This window comes from Cucumis melo, chromosome 5 (genome assembly GCF_025177605.1).
Source record: "Cucumis melo cultivar AY chromosome 5, USDA_Cmelo_AY_1.0, whole genome shotgun sequence".
Taxonomy (NCBI): Eukaryota; Viridiplantae; Streptophyta; class Magnoliopsida; order Cucurbitales; family Cucurbitaceae; genus Cucumis; species Cucumis melo.
Window position 1 is genome coordinate 28047977 of NC_066861.1, and position 15364 is coordinate 28063340.

Genomic DNA, 15364 nt, shown 5'->3' on the forward strand with positions numbered 1-15364 from the left:
GTCAACCTTTGACTTTCTTCTTTCAAAATTATTTTAAATATACGAAAGTTATAAAATTATATTCTCTAACTTTTTGTGTTTCAAATTGAATTCTTCGTTGATATGAGTAAAATTTTAACTTTAATTCAACTTTTCTTTTCATATATATATATATATATATATATATATAAATTGTTATATTCTTTAAAGGGTAAATAAAGCTTTATTTGGTAATAACAACAAATAAAGTTGAAGATGTTAAGCAGTTGTTGGGGTCTAAGAAATTACATATTATCACATGGATGCATTTAGTGGGAAAATATGAACCTAACTTTAAGATTTGAAGTATATTTTTTAAAAATAGAGTACACTACACGTCATTACAACTCGTATTGTCTTAAATACATACAACTAAGAATGCGTTGGTTCATATATTATTTGTTTTGTTTCTCACTATTAATAATAAAAGAGATGTTTCGTAGACTTTAGTCATTATAAGAAGACGTTGAAAACTTTGAAAATTGTATAATTTTCTTTTACGTGTATCGATCCTAGCGACAACATGTATTTATAAAATAAATATTTTAGTTAAGGAAAGAAAAAACAATATATATGGTTTTTTTTTCATTCTAAGAAGACTTTAATTTAAAATTGTTATGTTTTACGATATAAATCGTTGTTGTTAAGGATAAAATTAAGATTGTTTTCAAATATAGAAAAATAATAATGCTTTTATTTTTTATATTAGTAATAGATTGTGATAGGTTTCGATAGATATATATTATGGGGCTTTTTTAAAAAATAGTAGAAAATGACAAATTATTTACATTTCATAGAACAAAATCACTAAAAGACAAAATTTATTACATTTTATTTTTCTATGGAGTATACATATTTCGTCAAATGTTCTACTTTTTATAACTTTTTTATATTACTAAATCATAGACAGTAAAACTTTACCATATTTAAAAACATATTTTTAACAATTTTATTATTTAAACTAATTTTTCATAAAGAGAAGAAAAAAAATGTGAAGATTTGTTTTTAAAAAATTATAATAAAATATTAAAATTATTTACAAAATATAATAAAACTAATCGACATCTTTTTCAATTTTTTTGCTATTATTATTATTATTATTATTATTATTTTTGCTAAAACATTTGAATTCTCGCTATTGTACATTTTAGCAAAAGTTTCAAGAAGTTTTGGTGAGTGGTTATCTAAACAAAATTAAAACATTAAAAAATATTAAGAAACATGCAATTTAAAATTGGAAATAATAAAATATTTAATTAAGTCAATTTTGATCAAATAAAAATAATATATGAAGATTTAATTTTATATAATCATTAGCATACTTCATTTGAAAGAGGAATCCTAATTTGTCTCCTCAATTGAAGAAGGAAAATTGAGAGTTAGAAGTCTACAAGATCTCCAAATCTTATGATATGGAAAACCTTATTTTTACTTTTTATTGTTGACTTTTTTTTCATTCCACTTTCACTACTACATAAAATGGGTTGTTCAAAAAGCTTTTCTTTAGTTTTTTTTTTTTTAATTATTATCTATATTTTTTGAAGATTTGAAACAATCAAGATCTCATGTTCACTATATTAATCAACTTGGATTGATCTTTGGTTAGTTAATGGGTTGGCTTTAACTGAACTCTGGCTTGTTGATCGATTTGGATCAAGCTTTGGGTTGTTGATTGACTTGTGAATTTTATCTTAAGTTTTGGGATATTATAGTCTTTAACTTGTATGTTGTGAATAAAACGATTAACTAGGTTTGTAGACTTTTACTAGGAGTGTTCAAATGACCCAACAAGTTTAATAACTCAGACTATTCAACCTACACTATAAGAGTTTGATTAAGTTATTTTTGTTTATTTTCGATTTGGACTGGGTTAGATTTTTTCTATTTTGTTAGGTTATCTGAGTTTCAAGTTGAATGTTTTTTGTCGAGTTCATCCTACCCATTCTGAATTACATTTATGTTAAAAATAATATTATTTTTTAGAATTGTACTTACCATGTTTGTATTTTTTTTTTTCGTTTGTAATAAATATATCGTGGATATGTGATATTTAACATTTGGGCTTTACAAGATAATTTTAGTTATCAGTTATGTGTTGTAAATAAATATATATTATTTTAAAATTAACTAAAAAAAATTATGAAAACCCAACCTAAAGGGTTGGGTCATGTTGAGTTGGAGACCATGTTTACGCCTCTCGCGTGACCAACAAGACTACCACAAATTTTTGAGTTGGTCCAAAAAATCCCAACCCAACATGTGTACACCCCTAATCTTTAATTAAAGGTTGACGACTCTTTTGAATAAATGGCAATGACTAAATCGAAGTTTAATTGCTAAATAATGTCTCAAATGAAGGGCAGTCTCCCCTATCTAATATATTCATTTAAATATTGTCCAATTTATTTTAGTAAGCCTGAAAAATTAACTGCAACTTCCCAAGAACTAAAATGATTGTTTATGTAAAATTTTGGTTCATGTAAGAAAAATATTAATTGAAACATGGTTGGGCTTGAAATGGGCCATCTTAACCTTTGTTTGAAGTAGGAGTTTAGCAACCATAGCTATCATTTAGAAAGTTGAAACTATATGAGAATTCTTATTTGTCAAATGTTCGACAACATGCAATACTTGAACACGGTCTTACATTTCTACGTGACAACTTGTAGTTAAAAATTTAGGTAAGTTACACAAAGTCGGCATAACCCTAAACTGCACGTAAGTATTTTTCACGATGTCGCTCATCCTTAGACAAGTCTCGTCTTTTTGTTGTCTTACATTTAGCCCAACTTTCTCCATATTTTAAAAGTTGGGGAGGCCTTTTGGGCTTCTCTACCTACCTTAATTTTTTTGTGTCCCTCTACTATTCATGAGGATGTTTGTAGCTCCCCTTGAGTTCTTTGATTTGTTTGTGTGTTTTTTAGATTTTAAGATATTGGATATGAAGATGGGAATATATATATATATATATATATAAAAGAAAAAGATCAAAATATAAATCGAATGAAAAGCCAAAAAAGAATAATAGGCAATGGGCCTACATTGGGCCCACATAGTGTGGGCCAGTTTTTATATGGGCCTCAAAGTTGTGTTTATCCAAAATTTGAGTCACCGTACGTATCATTGGAAGGCCATTCATTGGAACCCACTTGGCCTCTCTCTCTCTATCTTCAATTCAAAAAGTGTTTGTGAAATTTTCATATGCACCACAAATTCATATTTATCCTTTTTCTTTTTTTGTCATTCCTTTATTAAACCATTTAAATATTAATAATATCTTCCTTCATTTTCTTTTAAGATTTAATATGATCTACTTCTTCGACAACGTTGTAAGTTGATTACTAATTATTTGATATTATAAGGTTCCATTTTGAATATCTTATAAGGAGTTAGTCTTTCCAACGTAGGATTCTCAACATATAACATAATACCATATTTCATAGTATGAAGTTTCATCTAAAAACTAATTGACAATGAGATGAGTTCATTTATCTTATAAAAAGCATGAGTTTTCTTAAATTTTTCAATATACGATTTCCAACCATGCAATACTAATATATAAAGAAATTGAGTTTTATAATGCGAACATAAATGAAGAGGCAAAATATTCTAGTGTTATTCTTAGAAATTTGAAGGGAAAAAAAAAAGGTTCATTCTCCCTTCCATGCAAAAAGCAAGTTGATAGTGATAAAAAGCCTTTTATAAAGATCTCCTTATTTGCCTTTCCTTTTTTTGCACAAGTGGGAGGGTGGGTGGGGAGACCAAAACCTATTTTAGGGACATTAAAAGATTCATTGTTTTTACTATATATATATATATATATATAAATGTTTAGTATATTTATTATTTAGTCCTTCTATTTATATTAATTCACCATTTTACTTTCAAGATATTAAATTCTTCTTCAATTTGCTCAATAATGTTGTTAAAAATAGGTTTTTAGTTTAATGTAAAAAAAATCATCTTACCAAAACTCACTCAAATACTAATTTTTTTGAAATTTTCATAAATATAGTAAATCGGTAAAATAGTTACGACATGGGTAACAAAATGAAAAAATCCAAGAAGGTGGTCATTTTCTTAAATATTCTAGGTTTGTTATTTCCTTTAATCGTCTTTCTTCTTCTCTTCCTTTGCGATTTTTTTTCTTTCCAACATCTTTCTTTTCTTCATTATCTTTTTTTTTCTAGATTGTTATTTGGTTCAAGATCTTGTATCAAATATAAAAGATTTTTTTTAATTGTAATTTGACTATGAAAATCTAAATGATCATGTACGAATCTTTTAAAAAATGGTTTGGATTTGGACAATTTGAATAGCAAAATCTAAACAATCGTGTATAAAAAAAGTCAAATTTAAATGTTCGTGTACCAAAAAATCTTAAAAAATCGTTCACATTTGGGTACGATCGTGTAAAAAAAAAATAAATGATCGTGTAGTCAAATTTACCAAAAAATCTTGAAAAAATTGATTGTGTAGTTAAATCTAAACGATCGTGTATCAAACAATAGCCAAATCTAGACGATCATATACCAAATATATTATTTGCGTTGTCGATGACGTGATTGATAGACCATTTTTTTTATATTTTTCCTTGTGGCTCTGTGAACTTTTTTTGTTTTCAAAATTATTCTATACAAATAAATATTTTGCCGATTTGTTATATTTTTAAAAAGACCCCTAATTTAAATTTATTATTCAATTTTGTTTCGACTTTGAATTGAAATTTACTCAATAATCAATTATACATTTCTATTGCCAATAAACTCTTAGTAGTTCACGAATGATTTACCTACATTTGCAATATGATATGTCAAATAAACGTTTATAATTAGTAAACTTTGACCGATTTTGTTATACTTTTAACAATTTTTTTCAAACATGTTTAGAATAGAAGGGAAGTATTTGAAGTGATGAAAAATAAATGGAGTGAGATATGTGGACCATGGTTTTACATGGACATGAAAGTTGTGGTTATCCATTTGGAGGTGCCGTACCGTATCAATGGATCCCACTTGCCCTTTTCTTTCTCTTCATCTCAAAAAGTGTTTGAAAATTTTCATTTGCACCACAAAATCATATTATCCCCTTTGTCTTTTTGGCTATTCCTTTTTGGTCTTCTTCACTTCTCTCTTTTTCTTTTCTTCCTCCCCATAAAAGAAAAGATGTGGAAAATCTAGTTTTATTATGTCCACCTTTGTATTTAACATTATCCAATATGTCTTTTTGGTCTAAAAAAATAGGTTGGTTTATTAGGTTTTTCTTCGACCTTTCGTTTAGGTTTAAGTTTGTTTCTATTCCCATCTTTGAATTTTTATGTATTTATTGTTATTTGTTAACTTTGGACAAATACTAACGAAATTAGGGTTTTGAACTATCATCTCATATATGAAAAAAAAATTGAGTATGAATGAGTTTAGTCGAATTTAGATGGTGCGAATAAATTATGAATTCTTTCATTCAAGAGATGGTACTAAATATGATGATAAACAAAGGGTATTCCGTGGAGATTTTGTTATCCCAATCATTGTTTATATGTCAATCAAGGAGTATGCAAGATCAATGTGCTAGTAGGTGTCGTGTTGTTTGTTTAAGATAGAAATGACTTCTTCATTTTTGTCCCCACCTCATTTGATTTCTCATTTTCACGAGGAACTTGTAAAGATTGGATTCTACACCTCTTCCATGCTCACTTATTTAAAAATAAAAAATCTCAGTTGAATGATTTTGATAAAAAAAAAAAAAAATTCAATTAAACGGTTAATTTCTCAACAAAAATCTCTAAGTTCAATGGTTAAATATTTGTAACTTAAAAAAGTGCTAAATTGGTTTTACATTACCTTTCGATCACATGGAATCTTTTATCTCAAGTTTCTTTTTTATCAAATTAGGAAATTGTGTTTGGTCTGGATTATAGTTACAGTTTAGTAATTGTTTAGGTATATAGAGATAAAAGGGAAGTTGTATGGATAACAAATTAATTCTTCTTCATAGTCAAACTCAACTTTTAATATGCAAACAAAATGTTAACCCAAGAAAATAGTTCCCTTGAAACACTAATGAATGAGACTCACCTTGATCCATCAAAATTCTTCTCTTATGTTTATATCTTTTAACGTCTTAAATAAGTGTTTCTTTGACTTTGTTGCAGTATCATCATATAAGAATTAAGGAGGTAATGCTCCTCATATAAAAACTTTGATGTTTTTAATTTAGTCTCCCAAGTTTTAACAATTATGGAGTAATCTTTATGATTATAAATGTTAACCGAAGATTGTATATATGAGTTGAAAACAAATTTAGAATAGAAAATCCACTCTCAACAAATAAAATATATACACATATATACATATATATATATATACGTAGAGGGTTGGAAGATTTGATTTTTCTTCTTTCTTTCATGGTCTAATTAATTTCTCTTTTAAATTTGTACTATCTTTTAAGTATCATGTCACGTAAAGTTATCATTAGTCAATATTACACATCCACCCACAATGAAATATCATTTTAATAAGGGACTAATTTCAACTTTTAAACATAATATCAAATTACAATTTTATACTTGTAACTTTTAGGTTTGAGTGTAACTATTTTGAATAGGTCAATGATCTATTAGACATAAAATTGGAAGCTTCATATACTTATTAGAGGCAAAATTAAAAATTCAATAAGTTATTAGACGTTTTTAAACTTAAAAACTTGTAAACTCAATAACTAAACTTGTAATTTAACTTTGAGAAAATAGGAATGAAGCTAAAAAAAGTAGCAAGTAAAACATATATTATAGGTTAATTAAAAAGTTTCGATTTTGAAGTTTAAAGTTTGAGCTATTTGCTTAGAAAAAATTAAAATAAATATCTTATAAGTTTGTAAACATTCATTTATTTGTTGATGTTTGGAGCAAGAATTGAGTTATTATAGTTTGATCATAATAGTTTGTGCTCGAGGTATAGATTAATTTAGTTTGAATTATAATATAGTATGTGTTTGGTGTGTAGACTATTTTAGTTTGATAAGAAAATAGTAAACAATAATAAAAAATTATGAATGATAAATAGTAAAAACTATAGCAAATAGTAAATATCGTAGCAAATTGAGAGTTTTGAAATAATATCTATTATAGTAAGATGTAGTTATTAAAATCGTAGATAACCTTTGACCCAAACGACCCTTTAGTTACGATAAATTATAAAGTTCTAAGAGTGTAATCACGATAAATTTTTTAATCGAAAGGATGGTTTTTACAAATTCTCTAATTTTTGTAAAAGTAAAACTATCTGTTAGATATAAAATTGAATTTTATTGACAGATAATTTTCACACGTGGATTCAATGGAAAAGGACGAAAATAACCCTGGCCAACCAAAAGTAGTTTAAGCATCAGATTTGCAAAGGAGTCGACAAGAAAAAGAAAGACAATTGGAGAAAGAGAGAGAAAATGGATAGGATGTTTTCAGTGGGTGAAATTTCTGATCAATACTGGTCGTCGGAACTCGCCGCCGCTACTCCCTCGTCACGGCCGCCGCCACCTGCTGACGAAGGCTCCAAGATGAACCGTAGCGCATCCGAGTGGGCCTTTCAACGCTTCCTTCAAGAAGCCTCTGAAACTTCCCCTCATTCTTCTGCTGCAGACCATGGGGAAGGGGAAGTCATCGAGATCAAGGACTCTTCCTTTAATCAATTGCAGAAACTTAATACTAACCACGATGGTGTTAGTAACTGTAATAGCACCAGCATTTCTTCCAATGCTGTGCCACCGAATATTCCGATCGATTCTGAGGAATATCAGGCTTTCCTTAAGAGCAAGCTTCATTTGGCTTGTGCTGCTGTTGCTATGAAGAGGGTAAACTTTTCCCTTCTGTTTTCTCTTTTCCCTTTTATTGATAGGGATTTTTTTATTTCTTTTCTGTGCTTTTTTGGTGAGGGAATTTCTAGAGAGTGAACAATATATTGGAAATCTGAACAATGGTTTTTGACGTTTTGGAAGTTTCTTTGGTTGTTTTATCCGTTCATTTATGTACTGATTCAGTAGGGGACTGGTTGGTCGAAGCTCAACTTTACTAATTTCATTTTTTTTTAAATATCTCCATCGGTTCTATTCACATTTTTTGTTTTTGTAGAGGAAGGGAGTTAGCTCTAGCGTGAAAGATCGCTGGGTTAAGATTAGGAGTTGAGTTTTTCATTGAATATCTTGTGGGTGTTTTAGAAATAATTAGTATGATCAAGCGTTTTCTTATGTTTCTTTTGTGAATTTCAACTTCGTCATTTATTAAAGCAAGATACTATTTTGATTAATGTTTGTGGCTATGTTTCCCCCTTCCCCTAGGACCAATTATTATATGAGAAATTGTTTCCATTGGAGCTAATTAGTAGTTTAGATTTAAATTCTCTTGGCTGGCTCTGGTCGGATTGGAAAGAACCCTGTAGCTAGTGACTAGAATGATTGCTTGTCTGCAGAGTCTTTAGGAAAAAGAAAAAGCATATTCTGAAAGTTATCAAGTTTAGCTGTCCATGAATTTGTTGTTGATAATTTATTGGTGGAAAATCTTCCGTTCATCTGTATGAAGAGATTTCCTAGAAGGTAGAGAGGGTTTAACTCTTTTAGAAGCTCTGGACTCTAGGGTACTAATGAGAGGCTTTTCTTTGAAGTAAACTTTCAGATGAATCACGGACTACAATACTCAACTTCTATGCTTTTGGTGAGAAAAAGGCCAATCACGATTTCCAGAATCAATTCGTTGACAATTGACTAAAAAATGTTACAACTTTACTTGAACTGCTTGGCAATAGAGACGTATGACTAGCTGAAAACAATATTAAAGGGAGTGCAGCTGCTGTGTTCTTTACTATTTTGGTAAACTAGGAAAGGAATAATTTTTAATGATGTTAGGGGAGATGAGGAAGAGTTTTGAGATATTTGATAACGGTAGACATAACTCAAATGAAAACCTGCAGGATCTTAGTAGGCCCTTATAGGATGTTTAATAGTTTTCTTTTTGTAGGTGCTACCATAGATTGTATCCACGACCTTCATGACTTCTAAATCTCCAAGTTACTACAACTAGAGGCTTATGATTTATTAGCCGAATGCTTTCTTTGGATGCACAGTTCCAATGTCTTCTCAAGCTACATCATTTCAACGTCCTCTTATAGCTATCTGTACTGTTCTAGCCTACTTCCTAGTCACTGTTGATACTAATTTCACACCCTTTTTTAAGAGACGAAACAAGCTTCATTAGAAGAGTCTGATAGCTATGAAACAATGACAAAGGGACATCCCTTTTGATAGTTTAATCTATTTGTTTCTTCTATCACCGAAGGAAAGGAAGAAGAAAAACAAGTATTATTAGCCATTTGATTGCTGGAAAGTAGCCTGTCTGAAGAAGTAATATCAACTGCTGGAAACTAGAACACTCATTTTTTTCTTTTACTTATTTTTTCTGTCTTGTGTATGTGATTTACAATCGTCAAATCCTAGCTAGATATAGGATAAAGTAAAAGCCTTACTTTCATATTAATCGATCTGGAGAGTACCTAGGCCTCTTTCAAGGTAAGGTTGGTGACATGTTTTTTGTATAAGCAGGGATCCTTTAGAATGACTCCAGCTTCGTCCACCTCTGCTGACTGCGGATCACAAGCATCTAATACGTTGGGAATTCAAGCTCCTAAAGGTTAGGAGTGCGACTTGTATAATTTCCTTTTGTCACAAATAAGAGGGATGTAATTTGATATTTTGCCTTTATTATTTAGTTTATATGTATTGTCAATATCTTATTTCTCTCTCAACATGCGGATGATTAGTTCAACAAGCTACTGAATTCTAGATTTTAATTTTTATCTGTACCCTTCTTTTCCATAGCTTCTAATATAGGAGCTGGGAATAATTCATTAAGGTCACCGGATAAGGATATAAATGGAGCCGCTGGAGTTACTTCCTCATCCGTGGTGCCAAAAATATCTGAGGTTCGAGCTCGGCCTGTTACTAGTGGATCATCAAGAGATCTGTCGGATGATGAGGAGATTGAGGGGGAAACTGAAATAAATGAAAGCAAGGACCCAGCCGATGTGAAACGTGTAAGGAGGTAAGGTAAACTATCAGTATCTGCTAAGTACTAATTTAGGGATTGCATTGGAGTTTTTGAGCTGTCCTTACTTTTGTGTTTATTGACAATTGTTATGGTGGAGTTGGCTCTGCATAACTACAATAAATTCATATCTGATTTTTCCACTGTCCGAGATAATGTGTTCATTTGGATTTGGAAATCTCTCATTCAGCGGAATGAAAGCTATTCTGGCTTTTGCATGATTCAAAATTATCCTTGGTTATAAGTCATTTCTACATGTTATGGGCTTCAAAGGGGTAATCTTTGCAATGATGTGGTCGTTTCAATTGCATGGTAATTGCAATTGAGATTAGATCATAGTGCAAATTAGTCATGGAGTTCTCGTTACTTGTCTTAATAACACTAAAAAGAATTTATCTTGTTAAATGTTTCTCATTGTTCTTCACATTGTTCTCAGAATGCTATCAAACAGAGAATCAGCTCGACGATCAAGGAGAAGAAAGCAAGCCCATTTAACTGAACTTGAGACGCAGGTGTTATTACTCGTGCCAACAACTCTTTGTCCAATGCCTTCATACCTCTTTTATAATCGGCTGAACTGATACACTGATTCCTTTTCTTTTCATAAACCAAGGTTGCCCAATTAAGACTTGAAAATTCTACCTTGTTGAAGCGCCTTGCCGATATAAGCCAAAAGTACAATGAAGCCAATGTTGATAACCGAGTTCTAAAAGCTAATGTTGAGACATTAAGAGCAAAGGTACAACAACAATTTGTTGGTTGTCAGTTTTCTTAATGGATCAGAAGTTTCTTTTCGCTCACAAGCTTTGTTTAAAAATGCAACACACTGTTCCTCTGATTCCGGAAAAGAGAAACGCTCAATATATAAAGTTACCACTTCAAATATTTAATCTCCGTTGAGCACAAAATGCAATTAATGTTATTTTCATCTTGTCAGGTAAAGATGGCTGAAGAGACCGTCAAGCGAGTTACCGGTAACCCCATGTTCCATGCCATGTCTGAGATCTCCTCCATTGGCATCTCTTCACTCGACGGTAGCCAGTCCGATACATCAACAGATGCTGCTGTTCCTTTGCATGATGATCCATGTCGTCATCTGTATCAATCAACACCTAACAACCCCGTTGGGCCACACGACATAGTTGTCAACAACAGATTGCCTAACATTTCACAGGTGGGCAATGGGCAACAGAATTCTCCATCTCAGGTACCGCCAGCCATGTCAGGGAACAAGACCGGAAGATCAGAGTCTCTGCAGAGAGTGGCTAGCTTGGAGCATTTGCAAAAACGGATCTGTGGAGTGAAAGCAAATGCAGAGCAGTAGTAGAAACACAACAGGCAAGATTTGGAGATGGCCCTTGTATTTACGAATGGTTTATTTTTGACCTCATGAGCTGAAAACGAGATTTAGTTGTGGAGATTGGATTAAGAAAAGAAAGAAAGAAATCTTACCTCTTATGCTAACACAACATCGAGATTGATCGTTAATACTGTTAATTTTGTGGCCTTCTCCCCATTTATCATGTAATAATTCTAAATGAAACAAGGTAATTATCATCTAATTGTGTTCTTTGTAGATTTTTGAAATGCCTTCTTTTGTTAACAAGACACAACACTGGAACTTGTGTTTATTGAATCCAACCTTTAAAAGGCTTATGTTTATGGTTGCCACCTCTCGCCGTCGTCCACTATCGACAACCTCTACCGACCTTTTCTCCATTCTCCTTCTTTACTTCTGCTCCTCCTTCTACAAACAAAATCCAATAAATTAAGAAAAACAACAATCAAGATCTAGGAGGGAGTACCCGTATATTGGGTGATCACTAGTCTTCAAACCAAATCTATGTCATTCGATGCATGCATGTATAGTAAGTTCGTGCACAACAGAATTGCAGTTACAATTAACATAATAAAAATGTATCCAACATTATTCATTCTAATGACATTTTAAAAATAAGTACGCTATTAAAAGAATTAGAAACATGACAATGAATTTTAAGACCCATCAACATCTAAAAATATTAGAAAAAAGTAATGCACAAATTTATATGGAAAATTTCAAATGTAGTAAATAAATTTAAAATAGTTAAATATATAATAATATTTTAGTCATATTTGTGATTTGTTAGAACATAGTTATATAATTATTTCTAAAATTGTTACTCATTATAATTGATCAAATTTATATTTACTTCTTCCCTCCAAATTTTTGTTTCTATTCTTCAAAGTTTGAATAACCATTGAACATATAACAAAGACGTCCTGTTTTGTGAAGACCCTCCAACGGCTTTTCCAATGGAATTTAAATTAAGAATCATAAATGCTAATGAATAGAACAGAAATTGATCTTTCGTTTTTGGAAATCAATGGCGGGTATTTTTGTTCTTCAATTGATCTTTCGTTTCGTCTCTAATGATTTAGAGAAATAATTTGAGTTCCCTTTTGAATTTTGACTTATGTATCGCTATGGGCGAGGCGTTCGCTTTCTTAGTTCAGCTTCAACAGCTAAAAGGATCAACTGGGATCCAGCTGTTGACCTTAAACTCGATCACCCATCTCTTATTTTGCTTGAAAAATGCAATTCAAGAACCCAATTCAAGCAGATTTTAGGGCATATGATGAGAAACAATTTGGTGGGTCAAACATTTCCTATGAGTAGGCTTCTCTTTTTCTCTGCTGTTTCACATCCTGAGAATCTGGAATTGGCTATTCTGTTGTTTAATCACTTTACTCCTTATCCAAATCTTTATATATTCAATACAATGATCTTAGGGTTTTCATTTTCAAATGAGAAGGCCTTTTCCATTTATAGTTCTATGCTCCAAAATGGTACTTACCCAGGTAGGCAAACATTTCTTTACCTTCTTCAGACTACAAAATCTGTTGCTGAAGTGAAACAGGTTCATTGTCATGCTTTGGTTTTTGGTTTGCTATCAAAGGAAGAATACTTGCAAAACTCACTGATCAAGAGGTATATAGACAATGGATGTTTTGAATGTGCTCGCCAGTTGTTCGACAAAATGTCGGAACCCAACGTTGTTGCTTACAATACTATGATTGTTGGATTAGCTAACGTGGGAAACATTTTGGGAGTTTTGAAGTTATTCCATGATATGAGGTCTCATGGTCTTGAGCCTGATGATTTCACCATGGTAGGCCTTCTCTTGTTGTGTGGGCAGTTGGGTGAGACAAAGTTGGGAAAATCTGTTCATGCACAGATTGAGAAGTCCATTGGTTCTTCGAATTTGATATTGTATAATGCCCTTTTGGATATGTATGTGAAGTGCAATGAATTGAAGCTTGCTCGAAAAGTTTTTGATGGGCCAATGGAGAAGGACACGGTGTCTTGGAATACAATAATTGCAGGATATGCCAAGGTAGGTGAATTGGAACTTGCTTGTGACCTTTTTAATCAGATTCCTACAAGAGATATTGTCTCCTGGAACTCTTTGATTTCTGGCTATGCACAGAATGGTGATTATGTGACAGTCAAATGTTTGTTTACCCGTATGTTTGCCGAGAATGTTAAACCCGACATGGTAACAATCATTAACTTGATCTCTGCAGTAGCAGAAATGGGAGCTTTAGATCAGGGGAGATGGATCCATGGATTGGCAGTGAAAATGCTGACAAAAATAGAGGCATTTTCAGGCTCGGCATTGATTGACATGTACTGCAAGTGCGGAAGCATTGAAAGAGCTTTCGTTATTTTCAATCAGATTCCTGAGAAAGATGTCACAACATGGACAACAATGATCACTGGGTTTGCCTTTCATGGATGTGGAAACAAAGCTCTAGAACTATTCTCAGTTATGCAGACCGAAACAAAGCCTAACGATGTGACTCTTGTTTCAGTTCTTGCAGCATGTAGCCACAGTGGCTTAGTTGATGAAGGACTCAAAATATTTAGCAGCATGAAGAAAAGATACACTATCGAACCAGGAGTCGAACATTATGGATGTTTGGTCGATCTGTTGTGTCGGTCAGGTAGGTTGTTGGATGCCATTGGTGTGATAGAAAAGATGCCTATGGAACCCAGTCGGTCTATTTGGGGTGCAGTATTGAGTGCATGTAGGATGCACAGAAATATGGAACTAGCAGAGAGAGCTTTGATGGAGCTGCTCAAGTTAGAGCCCGAAAAAGAGGGCGGATACATTTTGTTATCTAACGTGTATGCGACATGTGGGAGGTGGAGCTATTCGGACAGTATCAGAGAAGTGATGAACAGCAGGGGAGTGAAAAAGATTGCAGGCTGTAGTAGTGTGGCGGTGGATGGTATGGTTCATGATTTCACAGCTTCAAATAAACAGCATCCAAGATGGATGGACATTTGCTCTATTTTAAGCTTTTTAACAAGTGAAATGAGGTTGGAAGCTAATATTCCATCAAAAGCACACTTGGCTACAACTTGAGGTATGTCAAAAGGTTTCAATAGCTTGTTTTGAATATCGATCTCGGCTTGAACCCATTCCTTGAGGCAGTGAAGTAGTTGTAGTTGCTATAAGAACTATGACTCTTTACTATTACAGCACCCCATGCCTTCATCTTTACTTTCCATGCACAACCAACCTCGAAGTCAATTTTTGAAAGAAAGTTCATTCATGGTTAGTGCTCCATAAACCCACACTTTTTAAAGGTTTTTTGCACCTGGCGTCACAATCGTACTTTACACCGTAGAAAGATCATGAGTCGCTACACAATCTTTTATGGTTAATCCACAAGGAAGGTTATAACTTATAAGGATGATTATTGTTGCAAGAAGTGAGGGTAGCCTTCTCAATCTTTAAAGTTCCAAGCATAAAATGTGTTTCTCATCCATATTAGTTCAGTGAAAAGAAACTTTGCACTTGGATCAAGTGTGAATCTAACTCGTTGAATTTAAATAGAAATATGGGTGTATATTCTCAACTGTTGGAATACATGTTTGATTGAAACTGAGAGATCAAATGTCATTGCTTCCTTTGAATCAGATATGAACTTAGAGATTTATTTACCAATATAGAGGATTTCATGAGCTTGCTCTATGAAACGTGTGCAAGATTTATGAAGAGGTGATCTACAAGAAGCAACAAAAAATTGTTTTTTCTCTAATATCCTCATGTATCAATCAACTATCATATTTAATTGTTAGAAAACAGTTCATTCATCACATAGCCAAACGTCACACAACCCAAGTACAAATGAATTCAATGGTAACTTATCATTCCCTCCCTACAACTGCCATTTGAAAGACAAAAATAAAAGATAGAATTGTTAAAG

At 32.1% G+C, this 15364-nt stretch overlaps 2 protein-coding genes across 2 annotated transcripts; both read left to right on the plus strand.

Moving 5' to 3' along the window:
• Positions 1-7410: 7410 nt before the first annotated feature.
• Positions 7411-11667, plus strand: LOC103496009 (light-inducible protein CPRF2-like). Its single transcript, XM_008457728.3, has 6 exons — positions 7411-7863; positions 9604-9691; positions 9880-10102; positions 10542-10617; positions 10719-10844; positions 11043-11667. Exons 1-6 carry the CDS (start codon positions 7459-7461, stop codon positions 11427-11429), a joined length of 1305 nt encoding a protein of 434 aa, XP_008455950.1. The 5' UTR covers positions 7411-7458; the 3' UTR covers positions 11430-11667.
• A 697-nt stretch (positions 11668-12364) lies between these two features.
• LOC103496026 (pentatricopeptide repeat-containing protein At3g04750, mitochondrial) lies at positions 12365-15102 on the plus strand. The gene has a single exon (XM_008457743.3). It carries the CDS (start codon positions 12562-12564, stop codon positions 14515-14517), a length of 1956 nt encoding a protein of 651 aa, XP_008455965.2. The 5' UTR covers positions 12365-12561; the 3' UTR covers positions 14518-15102.
• The last annotated feature ends 262 nt before the right edge of the window (positions 15103-15364 follow it).

What these genes read in the sequence shown, in the direction of transcription:
- LOC103496009 (XM_008457728.3), top strand. Translation starts at nt 7,459, where the DNA reads ATGGATAGGATGTTTTCAGTGGGTGAAATTTCTGATCAATACTGGTCG. An exon ending in CTGCTGTTGCTATGAAGAGG is followed by an intron (nt 7,864 to 9,603) that starts GTAAACTTTTCC and finishes TTGTATAAGCAG; the next exon opens with GGATCCTTTAGAATGACTCC. An exon ending in GGGAATTCAAGCTCCTAAAG is followed by an intron (nt 9,692 to 9,879) that starts GTTAGGAGTGCG and finishes TCTTTTCCATAG; the next exon opens with CTTCTAATATAGGAGCTGGG.
- LOC103496026 (XM_008457743.3), top strand. Translation starts at nt 12,562, where the DNA reads ATGTATCGCTATGGGCGAGGCGTTCGCTTTCTTAGTTCAGCTTCAACA.